Source organism: Xyrauchen texanus, chromosome 16 (assembly GCF_025860055.1).
Source record: "Xyrauchen texanus isolate HMW12.3.18 chromosome 16, RBS_HiC_50CHRs, whole genome shotgun sequence".
Taxonomy (NCBI): domain Eukaryota; kingdom Metazoa; phylum Chordata; class Actinopteri; order Cypriniformes; family Catostomidae; genus Xyrauchen; species Xyrauchen texanus.
In genome coordinates this window covers 24,644,369-24,663,350 of record NC_068291.1, presented here as the reverse complement: position 1 = coordinate 24,663,350, position 18,982 = coordinate 24,644,369, and the positions used below count along the sequence as shown (strand labels likewise).

General features: G+C 37.1%; 1 protein-coding gene across 1 annotated transcript in view; it reads right to left on the bottom strand.

Annotated features, from left to right (window-relative positions):
• The window catches only part of kdm1a (lysine (K)-specific demethylase 1a), a 40,607-nt gene extending 23,150 nt beyond the window's left edge, over positions 1 to 17,457 (bottom strand). Inside the window, exons 1-10 of the mRNA XM_052145390.1 lie at positions 17,406 to 17,457; positions 11,782 to 12,069; positions 6,116 to 6,281; positions 2,319 to 2,452; positions 1,956 to 2,034; positions 1,708 to 1,800; positions 1,310 to 1,416; positions 1,139 to 1,220; positions 919 to 1,013; positions 413 to 430 (exon numbers count right to left, since the gene is read on the bottom strand). Of these exons, the coding sequence (XP_052001350.1) occupies positions 413 to 430; positions 919 to 1,013; positions 1,139 to 1,220; positions 1,310 to 1,416; positions 1,708 to 1,800; positions 1,956 to 2,034; positions 2,319 to 2,452; positions 6,116 to 6,281; positions 11,782 to 12,045 (1,038 nt within the window). The 5' untranslated portion in view covers positions 12,046 to 12,069; positions 17,406 to 17,457. The remainder of the gene's footprint in view (positions 1 to 412; positions 431 to 918; positions 1,014 to 1,138; positions 1,221 to 1,309; positions 1,417 to 1,707; positions 1,801 to 1,955; positions 2,035 to 2,318; positions 2,453 to 6,115; positions 6,282 to 11,781; positions 12,070 to 17,405) is intronic.
• Between the last annotated feature and the right edge of the window lie 1,525 nt (positions 17,458 to 18,982).

Below are 18,982 nucleotides of genomic sequence, written 5' to 3'. Positions count from 1 at the left end.
AGTGTAGATTGATATGAGCAAATAAATTAAAAGCATTTTAGCAACAGGCTGCAAAATAATATGTGAAAAAATATGAAGGGTTCTGAATACTTTCTGAATGCACTGTATATAAAGGATTGGTTCCTCACACAATGCTATTGCATGTCTTAGAAAACTTTAAATATAGTGCACAAGACTTATGGATTACTTTTATAGCATAGTGTTTTGAAGCATCCTCTTTCATTGCAAAGAATAAAGCATGAGTGGTTATCCAACTAGAAAGTGACCTGTCTTATGAAAATATATGCAGCCATGAACTTCTATTAAATACACTAATTATAATTGGGTGCTGCCTCCAAGTCTGTACTTAAGTAAAATTAACAACAATTAATCTAATTACACATGTTGTATAATAAAAGAAACAGGTACTTACACTTGTGCAGCGCTCCCCCTGTATAACCAGGGCAATCCATCAGTTTAAGAAATGAAAATTGAGTGAAAGAGAAAGAGGAATGTGGCAAAGACAAAATGATCGGGGTTAAAGGGGGGTAAGAGTGGGAGAAATAAAAGAGCATTAGATTTTTTCTTTCTGTTTATGCCTATAAATCGTGTGAAATCTTGACATTAAACACTGTTGGGATGCCAATTAGAAAAGGGAGGATTTTAAAATATAAATATTTACCAATGAGATTAAGAAATTATATTATATTGAAATATTGACTTATGTTGTCTGAAAATCACCTGCACTAATAGATCATGTGAACACACTAAATCCTTCCACATCTACAAATATGAAGATCAAATTATATCATTATTATAGTTGACTATAAACCCTTTATGTATAGGATAAACATTTTGAGAATACGTTAAATTTCTGTGTATGAATCCAGAGAGCTGTGTCTCTTTTTGTGTGTTTTTATGTATTTTAGGTGTACTCACAGCCTGTCCATTTGCCTCATAGAGTGGACACTTTTGTTTGATCTTGGCCAGCTCCATGTTGACCTGTTTGCTGATTACTGCCATAGGGTTTCCACCTGAGAGACACATACACACAAAGGAGTTTCAAAATGCTGCAGACACATACCTGACTCAACAAATTACTCTTTAACATGGTAAACTGTGCCACCTCCTGGGGAGAATAGCATATGATATTTCTTACCCAGTCCAGTCACCACCATAGCACCCAAGTCAGCTACATAGTTCCCTTTTCGGAAAGTCGCCACTCGTCCTCCAACACGATCCTACAAAATCAAGGTTTGTAAAATACATTAAACCTTCTGTCTCAAATGTGTTGAATGCTTCAGTATATATCTTTGCAGTTTATACTCACTCTTGACTCCAGAACGGTCACATCCATACCAAAACTCTGCAGTTGCCGTGCGGCCGCCAACCCTGACACCCCGCCTCCAATTATTATCACCTTTCCAGTCTTCTTAGCTACAAGACCATAAAAGTGTTTATTCAGTATTAGAGAGAAAATATAGTAGAAACATAGTACATTAAAAGACTGTCTTGTTCCAAGCAGATTCCCTGTCTGTCTTTGCATGTGCCTTAAGCTTGTTTAAAAATGTTGTAAACAGGCTGTAATTCTCCTGTATGCCAGGTAAATGAAACATGGTTGAAAGAACTTGTACTGCGGCCATCCTGTTATATGCATTGGCTATGAGCCAAGAATTTGAATATTAAAATCTCAAGAGCTCCTCTGTTATAATAGCTCATTGCAATTACTTGGCAGAGGCTTTACTCTTTTGTAGATGCCAAAGTTGATAAACCCATGTCTCTCCAGGTAGCTGTGTATCCGGTGCACCAGTACAGCATCACCTATGGGGAAAACACGTGAGCCCACCAAGTTAAAACATTAATAAACAGTATGCAGTTATTTTAACACGAATACTTCTGTAAATACAATAACATTTTCTTAAAAGTAAAATAATAAAAACCAGTACTCTGAAACAATTAAAGTGGAATAAATTTACTGTTGTATGGTGCTTCTAGCTGTTGCACGCTGGCCTCGAAGGTAAGCTGGACTTTGGGGTTATCCAGCCAGAGCTGAAGCTGAATAAGAGAGAAGAGACACTTTTTTTTTAGGCTGGTGCATCTAATGCATTCTAGAGTAAACCAACAGGAAATGTCTCCACCAAAAAAAGTGAAAAAGGGACTTCCATTCCTACAGCCCACAGTTTTTAACGTTACAATGTCTCTGCCACTATGGACGAAATTTCTTTGCCATATTAATGATGTTTCAACTTGTCAACTTTGCTCCTGCTAATTCAATCAGCTTCATAAAATTTCATTTAAATGCTGCCGAGAAGTAGAACAAATTACTGCTGTGAGCTCACCGTGCGATTCCGGATGTAAAGGAATACTTTCTGCGTATGCTGTGGTCCGCTGATGATGTCAGGGAAGCATGCAGCTTCTTGTGATGTCATACGGTCATGTGGAAGACGGCTCTGGAAGGCAGCCCCCTCCACACCTGAGAACACATGGAGATGTCAGACTCACAGGTACAAGTTATAGCAGGGCGATTTGTAAAAAATATTTTATCGATAATCACCTTAAAAAAATATTGTGCTATCTGATTTTATCGTAAGCCCCCCCTGCCGAGGATTGTTGAATACTTTTGCTTTATTGACTTTGCTTTAACATTTTAATAATTTTTTTGAAACACGAAAAAAAATTCTAAATTCAAATTGCTCTTTAAATGAAACAAAAAAAGCAATTAAAATAACTAAGTGATCAGGATCCGAAAATAACACCCGCCAAGTGCAGGTACATTTTCTATTTGGCAAGTGAATTTTGCAGTGTAATGTGCCACTCTGGCAGGCAATTTCTATATGTTGTCATCAAGGGGGCTCTGTATGCCTGCAGTCAGTAAGGTTGCAGGTGTTTACATAGAACGGCTCTCATTAGCTAGCAGTAGGGATACAGCGCTCATGACTCATGATCGCAAAAATGCTACGATACCATCTGACGTACGTAATGTTTATTCCGGAAACATTCAGCGCACAAATTAAAATCACGTGATCTTTATAGACTGAGAATAATATATATATATATATATATATATATATATATATATATATATATATATATATACATACACACACACACACACTCTTTGCATTTGCTGTGTGCTCTTCAAATGTGAGTGCTTGTGAGTTTGCGGTTTATTAATCACTTTGAGTCACGTAACGACCAGCTTTTCCGGAGGTGAAAACTGAAGGGGCTTTCACTGAAATACTAATACTACTTATAATAGTAAATCAATATTAATTGTATATTTAAGCATTATCTAACATCTGTAATGCAGCACTTTATTTGACAAAAATAACTCCAATGTTGTTTTTTTGGATTGTGCTGTGAGGTTCTGAATAAAAGCACTTCATTTGAGAAAAATAATACAATATTACACTGCCTGGCCAAAAGAAGTCACCATTTGGATTTAAATAAGCAGATACTTAAGAGCATATGATTGGATCATTATTGCAGTGATTAATGTGTTTCAGCTAGCAACAAATATTTTAACCCAAACTGATGCAATGTGTAGCTTCTCATTTCTTAACCATCTCGAAAGACGTATCCTGTGGACATGGAAACCTGTGTTTCAGAAGGGGCAAATTACTGGTTTGCATCAAGCAAAGAAAACAACGTAACTCACTGCTGAAATCACTGGAACTGGTTTAAGAACTCTCCAACGCATTATTAAAACCTGGAAGGATAGTGGTGAACCGTCAGTTTCGCAGAAGAAATGTGGTTGGAAAAAAATTGGAGATCACTAAAACGCTTGAAGTCACATCGTAAAAAAAATTGATTGTTTAATAGTGAAAATAAAAGCATTTCAACACGCACAATGCGACGAGAACTTACAGGATTGGGACTAAACAGCTGTGTGGCCACAAGAAAGCCACTTGTTCGGGAGGCTAATCTGAAAAAACTGGACTGAGGAGCACTGGAAAAGGTTATGTGGTCTGATGGGCATGTCAGGGTAAGAAAGGAATCACATGAAGTGATGCACTCATCATGCATAGTGCCCACTGTACAAGCTTCTGGAGACAGTGTTATGATCTGGGGTGGATTCAATTCGTCAGGTCTAGGCTCAACAACGTTATGCGGCAATAAAATGATGTCAGCTAACTACCTGAATGTACTGAATGACCAGGTTATCCCATCAATAGATTTTTTCTTTGACAGCATGGGCTCAAATTGTGAGAGAGTGGTTCAGGGAGCATGAGGAATAATTTTCACACATGAATTGACCACCACAGAGTCCTGACCTTAACCCCATTGAATGTCTTTGAGAAGACAGAGTGGTTAGACTCTCCCGTCATCAATACAAGATCTTGACCAAAAATGTATGCAACTCTGGACATAAATACATGAAGTTGCATAAGGTTGTTCAAACAATTTTATGACAAATGCACGCCATAATCAAAGCTTAAGGCAGTCCAATGAAATATTAGAGTATGCAAAACATTTTTGGACAGGCAGTGTATGTTGAGAAGTAATTGTAAATTAATTGTTTCATTTGATTAAAATTGTAATCCATTTATGTAGACACCATTTTGATGTTTGATGATAATATTGAAATAAACTGTTGATATGGATTTCAGAAAAAAAAAAATAATAATAATAAAAAAAGCTATCAGTTTCGGCGAGTACTGAAAAGAAAGTATCTGTACACATTCTCCAAAAAATAGTAACGGGTCATCCCTAGTTAGCAGTAAATCTATGAGCCGGCTCTCTTTAGCAAATTAACAAGACTTATGAATCAGTTGGATCTGATTGAATTAATTGACACGCTCCAAATAAACCAAGAACTGTTTCTGCACATATGAGACTCATGAGAATTACGTACTGTTCGAACATGTAGTTTAAAATACACATTTGGTTTGTTGTAATAAGTGAATAATCTGAAAAATATTTATAAATTGACTTATCTGGCAAATAAATATTTCATTAATAATAAACTACTTCAATTCTTAAAAAAATAAATATTTTTTTTTTTAACTTTTAAGCATAACAGTTTTGTTTATTTGTCTCTCGTGTCTGTAAAAAGTGCAATTAAACAATATAAATAAAAGAAATTGGCAGGTAAGAAATCTGACACGGTCACGTCGATTCTGTGTGTGGAAAAGCACGATCAATAAAAGGTCTAAACTTGAATCTGCCTTGTTGTCTCCTGACTCATCCATCGCTCCAATCAGACCAGTTCACAGTATTATTTTATGATTTAATCACTTTCGTCTTTGTTACTTTAATACAAAGATAAATTTGAGCTAAATTTGAGCTAACCTGCACAGTTGCATTCACAATACATTTTAAGCACAAACTGCTCTGTGGATATAAAGCAAACTAAACTTCGAGCACCTCCTGAAATGGTCTTAGGTCATTTGCAGCATTCTTATACACAACACAATTCATGCAAACAGTTTTCAGATGATAGAAACAGAGAAGAGTGATGACAGCTTTTCTTTTGTCTGTTCTTAAAAAAAAAAAAGCACGTGTCTATGTGTTTAACAGCATTTCTTGTCATGTGCTACTCTTACAGGTTGCCTACCACTGTTACGGGTAGATGAGCAAACTTACTCGCTCATGAAACACTTGCATTTGGACGAGGAGCTTACGAATAAGGAGCTGGATTCAGCCTTCAGGTGGGTGCCTATTTCACACTTTGGGCTACTGTTTAATATATCTGGTGACGCGTGCTGAGTGACTCCAGTCAGACTTCCGAAGCAACCAATTGGTCCGGTTGCTAGGGTGGGTAGTCCGTTGGGTTAACCTCCTCGTGGTCACTATAATGTGGTTCTCGCTCACTATAATGTGGATGCCACGGAGAATAGTGTAGATCCTCCACACATACTAGGTCGCCGCAGTAACGTGGATTGACTGTTTCAGATGTGGATGCAACAGAGATACGTCCTCCACCACCCGGATTGAGGCGAGTCTCTACGCCACCTCGAGGACTTAGAGCGCATTGGGAATTGGGCATGACAAATTGGGGAAAATCCAAAGAAATCAAAATAATATCACCCAGCCCTAGAACAAGTATACCTTGAGTTCTTTAGATTCTTTAAATTTGCTCTAGATTCTGTAACACTTCACACCACATTCAAACCAGCTTGTGTTCACTCTGTACCTGATGGTTCCTCAGGCTCGCTGTCGACCTCCTCCTCAACCGGTGGGGCAGGTGGAGGAATCACCTGCTTTCGCTCTTTCTCGGCTTTAGCGTTCCTCTCCTCCTCAGAGTAATACTCATCCTCCGATAGATTTGCAAGACTCTCGTCCATCTCCCTGTACTCCACCTGCAGCAGGAGGCACAATAAAAGCTCCATTAAAACCAAGTTCTACTTCAGCTGTGGTGAAATAGAGTTGAAGTCAGAAGTTTACATACACCTTAGCCAATTTCATTTAAACTCAGATTTTTACAATTCCTGACATTTATTCGTAGAAAGCATTCACTGTATTAGGTCAGTTAGGATCACTATATTTTAAGAATGTGAAGTGTCTAGTTGGCACTTTAATGAATCTCTTTTGCAAAATCCTGATTTCCAACAAATGTTAAAGACTGAAATCAAAGATTATATGGAGGCCAACTGATCCTCAGTTTCCTCTGTGGGAGTGGGTTGGGAGGTACTTAAGGGATCATACCGTATGCATCATTCATCAAAAAGCACGAGAACTTGTGGAGTTGGAAGAGAATATTAAAAGTTAAGAGACAGAACTGAAGCACCGAATGTCGTCTGATTCGGCCTCAGAGAATTTACCTGATTGAAATACAGATATAAAACAATTTTGTCACGGAAGGTGGAGTTTTGGTTATTTAGGGCAAGACAGTCATATTTTGAGTCAGGGGACAGAGCAGGAAAGCTTTTGGCTAGATATATAAAGCAGAGAGTGTCTTTTTCTACCATTCCCCATCTTGTGGTGAAATTTTTACCTTGGCCATTGATATTAATAATGCTTTTAAAGAATTCTATCTTGATCTTTATAGATCTACGTCTTGGTCTACCAATGACGATATTAGAAACATTTAGACAGATTAGAATGATTAGATCTCCCTAAACTGACGAATGAGCATTACAATTTTCTTGATTCTGAGATAACCTTGGAGGAGCTTGATGAGGTAATTAAGGCCCCGTCTAAAAGCAAGGCTCCAGGGCCAGATGGCTTTGCCACAGATTTATTTTAGATCTTATGCTACAAAACTGGCTCCACTTTTGTTAGAATTTTTTACCAAATCATTAAAGTATGGGAGGCTTGTGCCAACCATGACACAAGCCCGGATCAGTCTGACTCTCAAAAAGGACAAAGTGAGTGTAAGTCCAATTTCCCTGATCCAAACATTTTGGCTAACCGATTAAGTTATAACATCTCTTATACATCTCACTTGACGTTGAAAAGGCATTTGGTATGGTAGAATGGGGTTATCTTTTTAAGATTTTGGAAATGTATGGGTTCGGGAATACTTTTATTGAATGGATTAAGTAAATGTATAGACACCTAGTAGCGGCAGTACATCAAATGGATTAATTTCAGATTATTTTACTCTAGATAGGGGCAACCCATTTTTGTTCTGTCTTGACATGGAACCATTAGCATCAGCGAAAAGAAAGGAGGAGGATTTTTCAAGGGTGATGGCTGGAGGTGTGGTGCATAAGCGTCTGCTTTACGCAGATAATATTTTATTATTCGTCTCTGACACTACTAGATCTGTGCCTTGCCGCCACAGAATTATTAATTCATTGTCCAATTTCTCGGGATACAGAGTTAATTGGTCTAAATCTGAAGCTTTGGATCTGACAGCATACCACCTGATAACGGCTTTTCAGCCATGCGAATTTCAGTGGCCCAAACAGGGCATTAAGTACTTGGGTATTTTATTTACATTTATGCATTTGGCAGATGCTTTTATCCAAAGCGACTTACAGTGCACTTACTACAGGGACAATCCCCTGGAGCAACCTGGATTTAAGTGCCTTGCTCAAGAACACAATGGTGGTGGCTATGGGGATTGAACTCGCAATTACCATACAAGATTAAAGATTATAATCATCGATTTGTCAGTTGTAAGTGATTACAAATCACTACAAATATTTTAAAAAAGGTACATCAGGCTATAAGCATTAATTTGTCAGTTATAAAAGTGATCACAGGTCATAGAGTCATTTTCAGAATTATCTGGCAGGTATGGTGTATATTTTAAAGGGTTTAATCACAAGTACTGGGACTAGGATGAGGATCTCATCTGGATGTCACAAGGAAACCTTTCAAAGAAAACCTGCCTTAGCTCTGTGTCAAAGTTAAGAAGGTCATGCTGAGGGTTTAAGTTCGTGGAACAAAGGATCTTTATTGGTCAGATCTGTCACAATTTTCCTTCCTCATGATGCCATCCTTGATGCTTCACGGTTGGGATGGTGTTCTTCGGCTTGCAAGGCTCACCCTTTTTCCTCCAAACATAACGATGGTCATTATGGCCAAAAAGTAAAATTTTTGTTTCATCAGACCAGAGGAAATTTCTACAAAAAATAAGATCTTTGTCCCCATGTGCACCTGCAAGCTGTAGTCTGGATTTATGGCAGTTTTTGAGCATTGGATTCTTCGTTGCTGAGCAGCCTTTCAGGTTATGTCGATATAGGACTCGTTTTTCTGTGAATATAGATACATGTCCACCTGCATCTTCACAAAGTCCTTTGCTGTTGTTCTGGGATTGATTTGCACTTTTCGCACCCATCATACCACTCAGGAAGGAGACCCATTCTGTCTCCTAGAGATAAACGTAGTTTATAACTACGTTTCACTTAACGTGAAGGTTTATCTCTAGGAGACAGAATGTGTCTCCTTCCTGAGTGGTATGACGGCTGCGTGGTCCCATGGTGTTTATACTGAAGGACTATTGTTTGTACAGATGAATGTGGTAACTTCAGGCATTTGGAAATTGCCCCCAATGATGAACCAGGCTCGTGGAGGTCCACAATTTTTTTTTTTCCTGAGGTCTTGGCTGATTTATTTTGGTTTCCCCATGATATCAAGCAAAGAGGCACTGGGTTTGAAGGTAGGCCTTAAAATACATCCACAAGGACACCTCCAATTGACTCCAATTAGCCTATCTGAAGCTAATTGGCTAATTTCCTAAAGGCTTGACATAATTTTTCTGAATTTTCCAAGCTGCTTAAAGGCACAATTAATTTAGTGAATATAAACTTCTGACTAGAGGTCGACCGATTAATCGGCCGATTTTTGGCATTTTTTACATAATCGGCATCGGCCAATATCCACGCATATCAAGCCGATTATTAGGCAGGCGCATCTGTGGGCAGCCTAGTGTTGTTGTGGAACACGTGTTCGACGCACGCTGCCCCTAGAGTCATTTTCCAGCAGAGTGAGCAGACCTCATCCAGTGCCTAAGGAAGGAGCTAAGTTCATTGGAGAAAACAGTAAGGGTTAAATTTGTATAACTTCTTTAGATTTAATTAAAAACTTTTGATATGTTACTGCCAACTTCAAGAAAAAACGTGACAAACGCGATAGTTGACATGACGTTCGGCTACTTTGGATATTGATAGCATAGTTGAAGTTGCATTATCACAGCAGAAGGGTTGCTATCATGTCACAATAATTAAGCAAGAATTTTGCAATTACAGACAGTGAATCTGAGACTTTTATTTGTTCTGTTTGTGTGTCTTATATTTGAGAGGGTTGTCACTCAATGCAGATAAATAAGTAATAAAAATATACCAACGCAGTATTGAAGGACTGGCTTTGGTAAGCTCGGACGTTACCGGTTCTGCTGTCGGTACTGGAGAAATTAAGAAAATACATTCTTTATTGCTATAAAGAGAAAGTTATTTTATCTCGCCAGCCATTTCTATGTATAATAATATGAAACCATTTGTCTGTGATGCAATTTAGCTATTCGCAGTCAGAGAGAGAGAGAGAGAGAGAGAGAGAGAGAGAGAGAGAGAGAGAGAGAGAGAGAGAGAGAACTCGCTCACGCGGTGCCACAGCGAGCACAACATCAGCCCTGCATAATGAGTGACAGAACTAAACATTCAAACGTAGCCTGGTTTAGATCTGTGATTATTAGTCTGATTTTATTTTAGATTTCGCCTTCCAAAGATTATAAAAACAATATTTATACATAAGCCGCATTCTGTCTAGCACAACTTCCTTCCCTTCTCAGCGGTGCACTGACATTTCTCCCTAAAACTCAAACTTAACGTCAGAATCAGCACGATCGGTGATTGTTGTAAAATGCAGTCTAGCTACTGTTGCTAAATTGCGGGACGCGTTTAATAATAAAAAGAGTGCAAGAGATACCGTTCCCAAGGTGGCGCGCGCTCCGAAACACACCGCAAAGAGACAAGCAAACTATAGGCTACTTTGGGTTTCATGCGTCTAAACGATCAACTATACACAAAAATATGTCAAAACGACCGGCTTAGAGATTCACTTAAACACAGTTTATGTCTTAAATGGACGTAGTTATGGAAATAGTTGGGGAAAAAATATGCTGCATCAGGAGCCTATTAGAGCTCAACTCGGTCTTAAAGGGGAAGCTGTCTATTAAACGTGTGACGATTGAGCCATTACTGCGAATCAAACAACAAAAGGCAAAGAGAAAATCACTTACAGCTCTTGAATGAATAACTTCTGCATTAATAAGCATTAATCTATCTATGATAAACTATGCAGTGTTATTTTACAATTGATTACTTTATTAGATTTCTTTTTAGACCACACCTGAACAGTAATGTTAGTAGACCTTCCTGAAATTAAATCACTGTGCCTTTATAACGTTTATATTTGTGTAATATATATATATAACAAAAAGAACCGTTAAGAATACCGTTAAAGTAGCGGATCGATAAGCAGTATCGGTAAGATAGTAATACCATTAAAACCTTACCGATACCCACCCCTAGTTATGCCTGTGCTTCTCTTGGATGCTCTGAATATTGGATTACGTGTCTGGATTGCCCCTTAATTAAAGCTGCATTTGGATCTCAACTTTCGTGTCTCGGAGCAGTTCGTAACACCTGCTTTGTTTATTTAATATATTTGTTATAAATTATTTATACAATATGTTTTTACATTATACATTTTTTATTTAAGTGTACAAGTGCAGACTGGTAAAGTGTTCAATAAATGTATTTGTTGAGGAATGTTGTCTATCTTAAGTAATTATTTGTGTTACATTTTATCTTTCAAATAAAAGGTTCAAATAAGAGGTTAAAAACAAGCACATATCGGCCAAAATAAATCGGCAGCATTAATCGGCCATCGGCCGACCCGGATTTCAAAAGATCGGCATCGGCCTGAAAAAAACAATATCGGTCGACCTCTACTTCTGACCCACTGGAATAGAGTCAATAGTCAAAAGTCAAACAATCTTTCTGTAAACAATTGTTGGAAAAATTACTCATCTCATGCACAAAGTAGATGTCCTAAGCAACTTTCCAAAACTATAGTTTGCTAATATGAAATCTGTGAAGTGGTTAAAAAAAATGAGTTTTAATAACTTCAACAAAAGTGTATGCAAACTTCTGACTTCAACTGTAGGAGCCATTATTCACAACATGAGCAGAATCTCACATCTAATTTTGGACCAAAATGATCTCAGATCAGGTCTCTTAAGTAGTGGCATTATTCTTGTTGACTTTCTTACAGCAGGTAGACTGGAAGCAACTGTAACACACAATTTCTTCAATCAACTAAGAGTGATGCCACTCCCTCAGTATATTCTTGCTCTGCCTGATATAAAAAGTGTCTCCCCCAACAGGTCAAGCTAATAGTGATGTTTACCTTTGCCCGCTTGCGACGACTTGTCCGTCGTCCCTCTGCAGAGTCTTGATCAACCCCTCCTGGTCCAGGAGGATGCATGAGAGGAGGTCCACCTGGTTCTCCGCTCGGGGAGGCTCTCTCTTTCTTTTTCACTTCTGCAGAACCTGGACCAGAGATGCTGGCTGCACCAGCCTGGGGGGCAGAGAGGGTTTCCAGAGCACAATCGCCACCATTACCCCCTGAGGAAGAGGAAGAGCCTGGGTCTGACTTCTTAATGGACAGCATCACAGATGATGACAGGGGCTTCTCCTGAAATGAGGAAGGGAGAGGAGAGCATATTTAAAACAGACGTATTTGAAACAGACGCCAGAGACACAGAATAAGAGAAATTTATGTTGATTATGTCAAATTAAATGCTGTTCTAGTGTGATCACAGAACAGTGGAAATAAACAGCATAAAGAGCCAAAAGGGGGAGAGAAAACTAGCCAGTATGAGTCCTCCTGAACCATCATCACTCTGAACCACATGACAAAAAGATAACCAGCACATATGAAATTGCAATCTGACCAGTGAACACATATAGCAACATGTTCTCCAACCACACATATGTGAGCCTTCAAGCTTTATAATTATAAGCATGTTTTACTTTATTATATATACATATTCCTTAATTGGTACACTTTCCACACATGGAATTTGCAGTTTGTTTTTTACTAGAGCTATCAGAATTAACGCATTTACACGTGCGATCAATTTAAAAAACATAACGCGTTTATTTTTCTTAATCACGATTAACGCATTTACTGTTAATACAACATAACCACATATTGGGCAGGGCGGAACATTTGTCATTTGTCCCCCCGGACTCATTGCACTGACACACAAACCCACACACACCAGAGCCCTTATACCAAGTTGAGACTACAAGCTAAGCATAAAATAGCATAACGCGGCTGTTACGCTCTCTCCTTTCCTTTGATAGCGCCGTGGACGTTGTTATCTCAGTAAATATTCTCTGCACACATACACACAATAGCACGTATGTGATAAAAAGATAACGGATCTCTTAAAGCTACTTGATGTACAAAACAAGCCAAGATGGGACTTGTGATAGAAATCAAGCATTTTAATTACCACAGAAGCATGTCAAGTCTTAACTATCACGAAAACGCAGAGGCATTTTGTCTGCAGACGCTCAAAGTACCACTGGTGATCTGATGCAAATCATGAACACCGCTTCACGATTGCAGTGTCAAATTTCAGCATTTTCAAAATCTGCAATTACTCATGACTGACTTCAAAAAATTATGTGACTAATTACGATTAAAAAAAATTTCATCGACTGACAGCACTACAGTAGTTTTTATCAAAGTCACAAACGGACTGTTTTCTATCACAGGGCATCAAAAGAGGTTTATTCTCACTCTTGTGCAACTGCTCCCAACAACACGGATGAATGAAGGCCTGATTTCCGGTTATGAATTGAGAGATGTGTGCAAATTACGTATATTTGTACTGATTGTACACCAGCGCTACTCAACATGTGGCCCTCGAGCGATCTTTTGTGGTCCACGTTATTATATCATCATCAGAAATATATTTATCAGCCTATCAAATCTGTATGAATTGAGAGGCGTCCATTTTCATGAGGATTTACACTTGTTCTCTACATTGCTGAATCATGTTAGCGAGGGAATTAAACTGGAAGAGAATGTTACAAATAAAAAATATTATCAGAGCACGGCTGATGTTATGAGAGTGGCGGTCGGTCTGCACAAGCATTCATACAGCGTAAATTTATGCTCACGCACGCTCGCCTGCAATCTCACTTGAGAGTTAGCTACTCAACACGCTGCGAATCTGTTCAGTTTCTTGAAAAGCTCAGAGATTTGTTCTCGTCTTGACCACAGTATTTATAGGAAAAATCAGCTTTTCCTGCAGTGACGGCGTTGAAATGCCTTCACGCTAATGCTTTTTAGTGATCTACTTCAGCGCAATATGCTATGGGGGGATGAACAAATCTTTATGACTCATCATCACTGGAGGACTTTTGGTGCTAATTTTGGATAGGGATGCACGGATACCACTTTTTCTCTTCCGATCCAATTTCAATATCAGAAATCTCAGTATCGACTGATATGCTCCAGATCCAATACCAGTGTTGTTTTTTTTTTTTTTTTTTGCATAATCAGGTTAGAATATCTTTACATTATTGTGTGGAACTAATTGGATGTGCTCTTTAATATGTAAAGAAACAAACCTCTAACTACGCATTATTTTAATATAAAGGTGTTGCATATTAAGTAAAACTTTATTATTAACTAGTTTACTGGATAATATAGCAGCAAAATTAACAGTCAGCAGTAGAAAAGGAGCAGATTTTTTTTTGCAAAACTTTTTCAACTTGTATCTGGACTTCAGGATTCAGAGCTCTTTTTTGTTTAATTTAGTTGTAAGATATCAGCTCACTTTTCATTCACAGGAACACATTCAACTTAAATATTTGTATAACTTGTAAGCAAATTATAATAATAATATATTATAATAGTAATATATCTGAATCGTGCACCTTTTGTCACAGATCCACCGGTCTCTTTCTTCCTCGCAGTGCTCACTCTCCACTGAGTTCTGACCACACGCACCTGCGTATCATTACTGTATATATGTAAAATGCACGAGTCATATGATCTACTTTAATGGTGTTTTATGTCATTTTTTTGAGCTTGACGGTAACAAACATGACCAACACACGTTATCAGATTTGGATCGGGCTCGTCGGACCGATACTAGATATGTGTAAAAGCTTCAGTATCAGAGCAGATATCGATCCAGGTGTCGGATCGCTAATATTACAATAGCCAATTATATCGTCAACTCCCCAGCTGAGGGATCAGTGAATAATCTTGCATTGAAAGTTTTTCATAAAAAAATTAAACCAAAGACAATTCTAAATTAAAATTGCTCTTCAAACAAAATGAAAAAGCAATTAAAATAAAGTGGTCAAAAAAATAAAACATATAGAACCACCTTTCCATTTACCGTCATGCAAGTATCCATCTATGACAACAGCCGGAAAATTACTTATACAAATTAAGATCTAAAAACAATTATAAATGTAAACATAATAATGATAAATGACAATAATAACTGAAATATAAATCATGGTTCAACGTGAACGTGTTTTTGTATAAGTAACAGGTAAAAGGAATAATTGGGAACCAGCAGAAAAGTCAACATTACTTGAATTACATAACTGAACTTAAAGAGCCCATATTATGTTAACTTGAAGGTTCATCATTTTATTTTGGGGGTCTACTAGAATAGGTCTACATGTTTTAATGTTCATTTTTAAATTATGTAAAAAAAAAAATAAAAAAAAAAAAACACAATTTACTCTACATTTCTTTTCTCCTTCCTCTGTCTCAAATGCTCTGATTTACCGCTTTAAAGCCCATGTCAGCTCTGTTTGGTAAGCTGGCCTAGTCTCTTGAGATTGGTCAACCGCGTAGAGCGCGTTTCAGAAACGTAACGCCCCCACCCATAACAGAGTTTCAGGTGCTTCTTGAGCAGCTGTAAACACTAATGTAACTATGGTAACCGTGGCGTTGTTTTTTGCCGTACCAGGTCTAGCCCGAGACCGATAATGAATTAAATAAAGTTTGGAAGAACAAACTGATTGACCCGAACCACCTTTGCAAGCACGACTTGAGCAGGATGTTTACAGTGGTAAGTTTTCATTTTGTATCTTTCTTACAACAACATTGTTGATCAACAAAGCTTCAAGTAAAAGACACAGTGCATCTAAGTTAGTCATCTTTTGCAGGAATGGGTGTAGCCAAACTTTTTTCACCCGAGATATGAACGTAAAACAGATGCTTACTCCCAGTACGACATTACCATGTATATTAGTGAGTTATTGAGCAAGTTAACCGTGTACTACCGTAGATTGCAGACATAAAATGACCGTTTGAAAAAATAAATCCATCTCCACACTCATGATGGTAAGAACGACAAACAACCTATATAATTCTACACAATTGTAGGTAAAAGTGGGGTTACTACTTTTGCAAAATCAAATGAAGTAACATTTTGGACCTCATTGACAAGCACCTGCTATTGTATGTCAATCATAAACATAATTAATGTACATTTGTATTATTTGTTATGCTTGTATTACATCTGTTAATTTCTAAAAATGCATGAATACAGTAGGATTCTCCCCAGATTTATACTAGCCATAGCTCTGTAACAGTGGAATCTCAAACTCAAAACTGCTACTATAGAGGACTTATTTCTGTGAAAATTTCAGGTTCCTATCTGGTCCCCCACCAGAGATATTCAACCCGAAAGTGAGGGGAATTTAAAAAAAATAAAATGCATATTCTGGCCCCTGTAAAAAATAACATAAGAGAAGTCTCAGACCTGAAATGTTCTGCATGCACAGTGACTGTATACTTACCTAGATACCCCCTAAAAATTAAGAATGAGACTTGAACCCTGCCAATTATAATTTGACCCTAAATGTGGAGCTTTGAGCAATCTTGAGCATTATATTAGGACTTAAGTTCTAAGTCTACGGAACAAGAATGTGCAAAATGTCTACATGTCCATGTACCTTGTAATGTACTCTAGAGATCAGTTTTTGTTCCAAGGAGCTCAGAACATCCTGAGCCGTGATATTGAGGTAAACGGCTGTATAACCTACATTTGTCGTGTGCCATGACACAAAGATGGCCGTCGTGGTTAAACCAAGTAAAATAAAAATCGGGTGGTTTTGCAATACCAATACATAGAGGTAATCACATAAAAAACTGGAAAATTAAAAATGTTAACCAACTTTACAATTATTGGACCAATTGAGACTGACCGACGCTTCTTCAAGCGCGTGTCATTCCGATTCCGAGATGTCTTAGTTACCCACCATGCACACTATATTCGCTACAGGCAAATAAACGTCTTCTGTCAATTTGATACGTTGGTAACGCACACCAGGCTGTCAATGAATTATGTATGTTAATTTAAAATGGGTTACAAATGGGACTTCATTAGGCAACCATTCTTTACTTAAGGCTATTCTATTCGTTGGGCTATTGTAGTTATATTGGAAGCTCTATTCATAACGTATCCCCTTTTCTCCGGTATAAAATTTCACACCAGTGTTGTTCTTTGTACCGAGTAAAACCGGTGACACAATACACTTAGCGTTTAAATCTGCCTTATTTTAAGCGACCCGGCTCTTTTAATCAGTTAGGAATACAATAAAGATGTATTCTGAATGTACTTAAGACATTTACCGTGTTATTGGCGTTAGAAGCTAACCACTGTAAAGCTGAATTAATTCATGAAAATTAAAAAAAATTGACTAAAGACAAAATTTTTATCATGTATAGAAAAGCTAAAGAATAAATTATTTCGAAGTTGAAAAGAGATAAAATATACGATGAGCTTATGCGCTCGTTAGCTAATATGCTATTGCTAGCGGCACGAGCTCTTTTCTTTTATTAACAAACTGCAGTTCACTCTAAACGGCTAGTTTATACGTTAGAAATATCGAGTATACAACATTAAACACGTATAATGTGATGCACGTTCGTTTTAAGCTATCATAATGTGCACTGGTTATCAAAATAATATTTATGTTTACCTCCTCGCAGCTGTGGGGTGCAAAGCACAAAGAAACACAACGCTTGTCCCTGCCGAAGCAGTGCAGCCAATCAGAGTCAGCGAAAAGCGTATAGAAGGCGGATCTAAATTACTCAGTGCTATAATTGGGTGAAAATCTCATCGATCAAATGTTGTTGTCGAACAGGTTCAATTTATGCAAATTTTCGATATCCAATCAATGTTCACCTGCATGCAAAATTAAAGAATACTTGTATGTTAGTAATAATAAACATTATAATAATAATGAAGACTCCAATCTAAATTTACTTAACTTGGCTGAATTAATTTGACTTAATGAAATAATTTAAATATATTTGAATTCTCAGTTGATTATGGATTGAATACAATTTAATCACTGAGGTCACTGTAAATCAATGTGTATTTACAGCACATTGAATTTGAAATAATAGCATATTTAAAATAATCTGTGAGCTTTGGTTAACAATAATAAAACTGCTGATAAAAGTTAATAAAAGAAACACTTTATTCGATTTTTTTCTCTCGCGTCTGCAGTTTTGTAAGGAAGCCCTAAATCGCAAGGTGGTGAAAAAAAAATAACGGTGAAAAAAATACAAAAATAAAATAGTATCTCAGTTCCTTCCTGAGCCTAAGTCTTACATTTTTTTTCTCTCTTCAAAAAATAAAATACAATTTCTCTTAAAAAAAAAATTCTCTCTTCAAAGAGAGAGTTTTAAACATGTTCTTTTGCACATGTTTAAAAAAAAATAATAATAATTTTTTGGTATGATCTCAGTATGTGATAATGGTAATAAAATGATTCCTTACTATTTTACCGATGAATGGATGATCGTGAAAGAGCGCAAACATCCCTTACTGTTACTATAGTAAAGGACGTAACTTCTATGTGTGATCATGGGCGCCAGGTCAAATGCACGCTATAAATAATGTATGGTCTAATTTAAAATTTTGTGGTTTTAATTATTAGAAGTTTAGCAACTTGATTCATTCACACAAGAAATTACCTCAATACAATATGTAAACATTTTAATTATTTCAGTTTCAACATTTCATTTTGATAAACTGTGTGGAAAATGTATTAATGTGATACAATTATATTTAAAAACATATTTTCTTAAAAGTCTCTTTCAATCCCTGAAAATATCTCCCGTTATATCTCCATTGCAGTCATCCAGTTGAATGTGCGTTTAGTCTACTGACTCATGCATTAACATTACCAGATGAACCCCTAACACCTGAGAATGAATCAAGTTGCTACTATTAATTAAAACCACAAAATGAAAAATTAGATCATAATTTTATCAAATATATATTTTAATAAAAATCTTCCCCCTGGTGGAACCCGAGGCGATAGGCAATTCCTCACCCCTCACCAATTTGTTTGGGATGAGGATTTTACATCGGCATAACTATCTAGCTCATGTTTAGACAGACCAACAATTTCAAATGAAAAAATAACTCCAGGTGTTACATATGTCAACGATGCATATAGGCTACAATGTATTTATAAATTGTGTTTTGTGCTTATAATTGTTAAAGTATTTAATTCATAATTTATCTTTTCGTTGAGAAATTTGT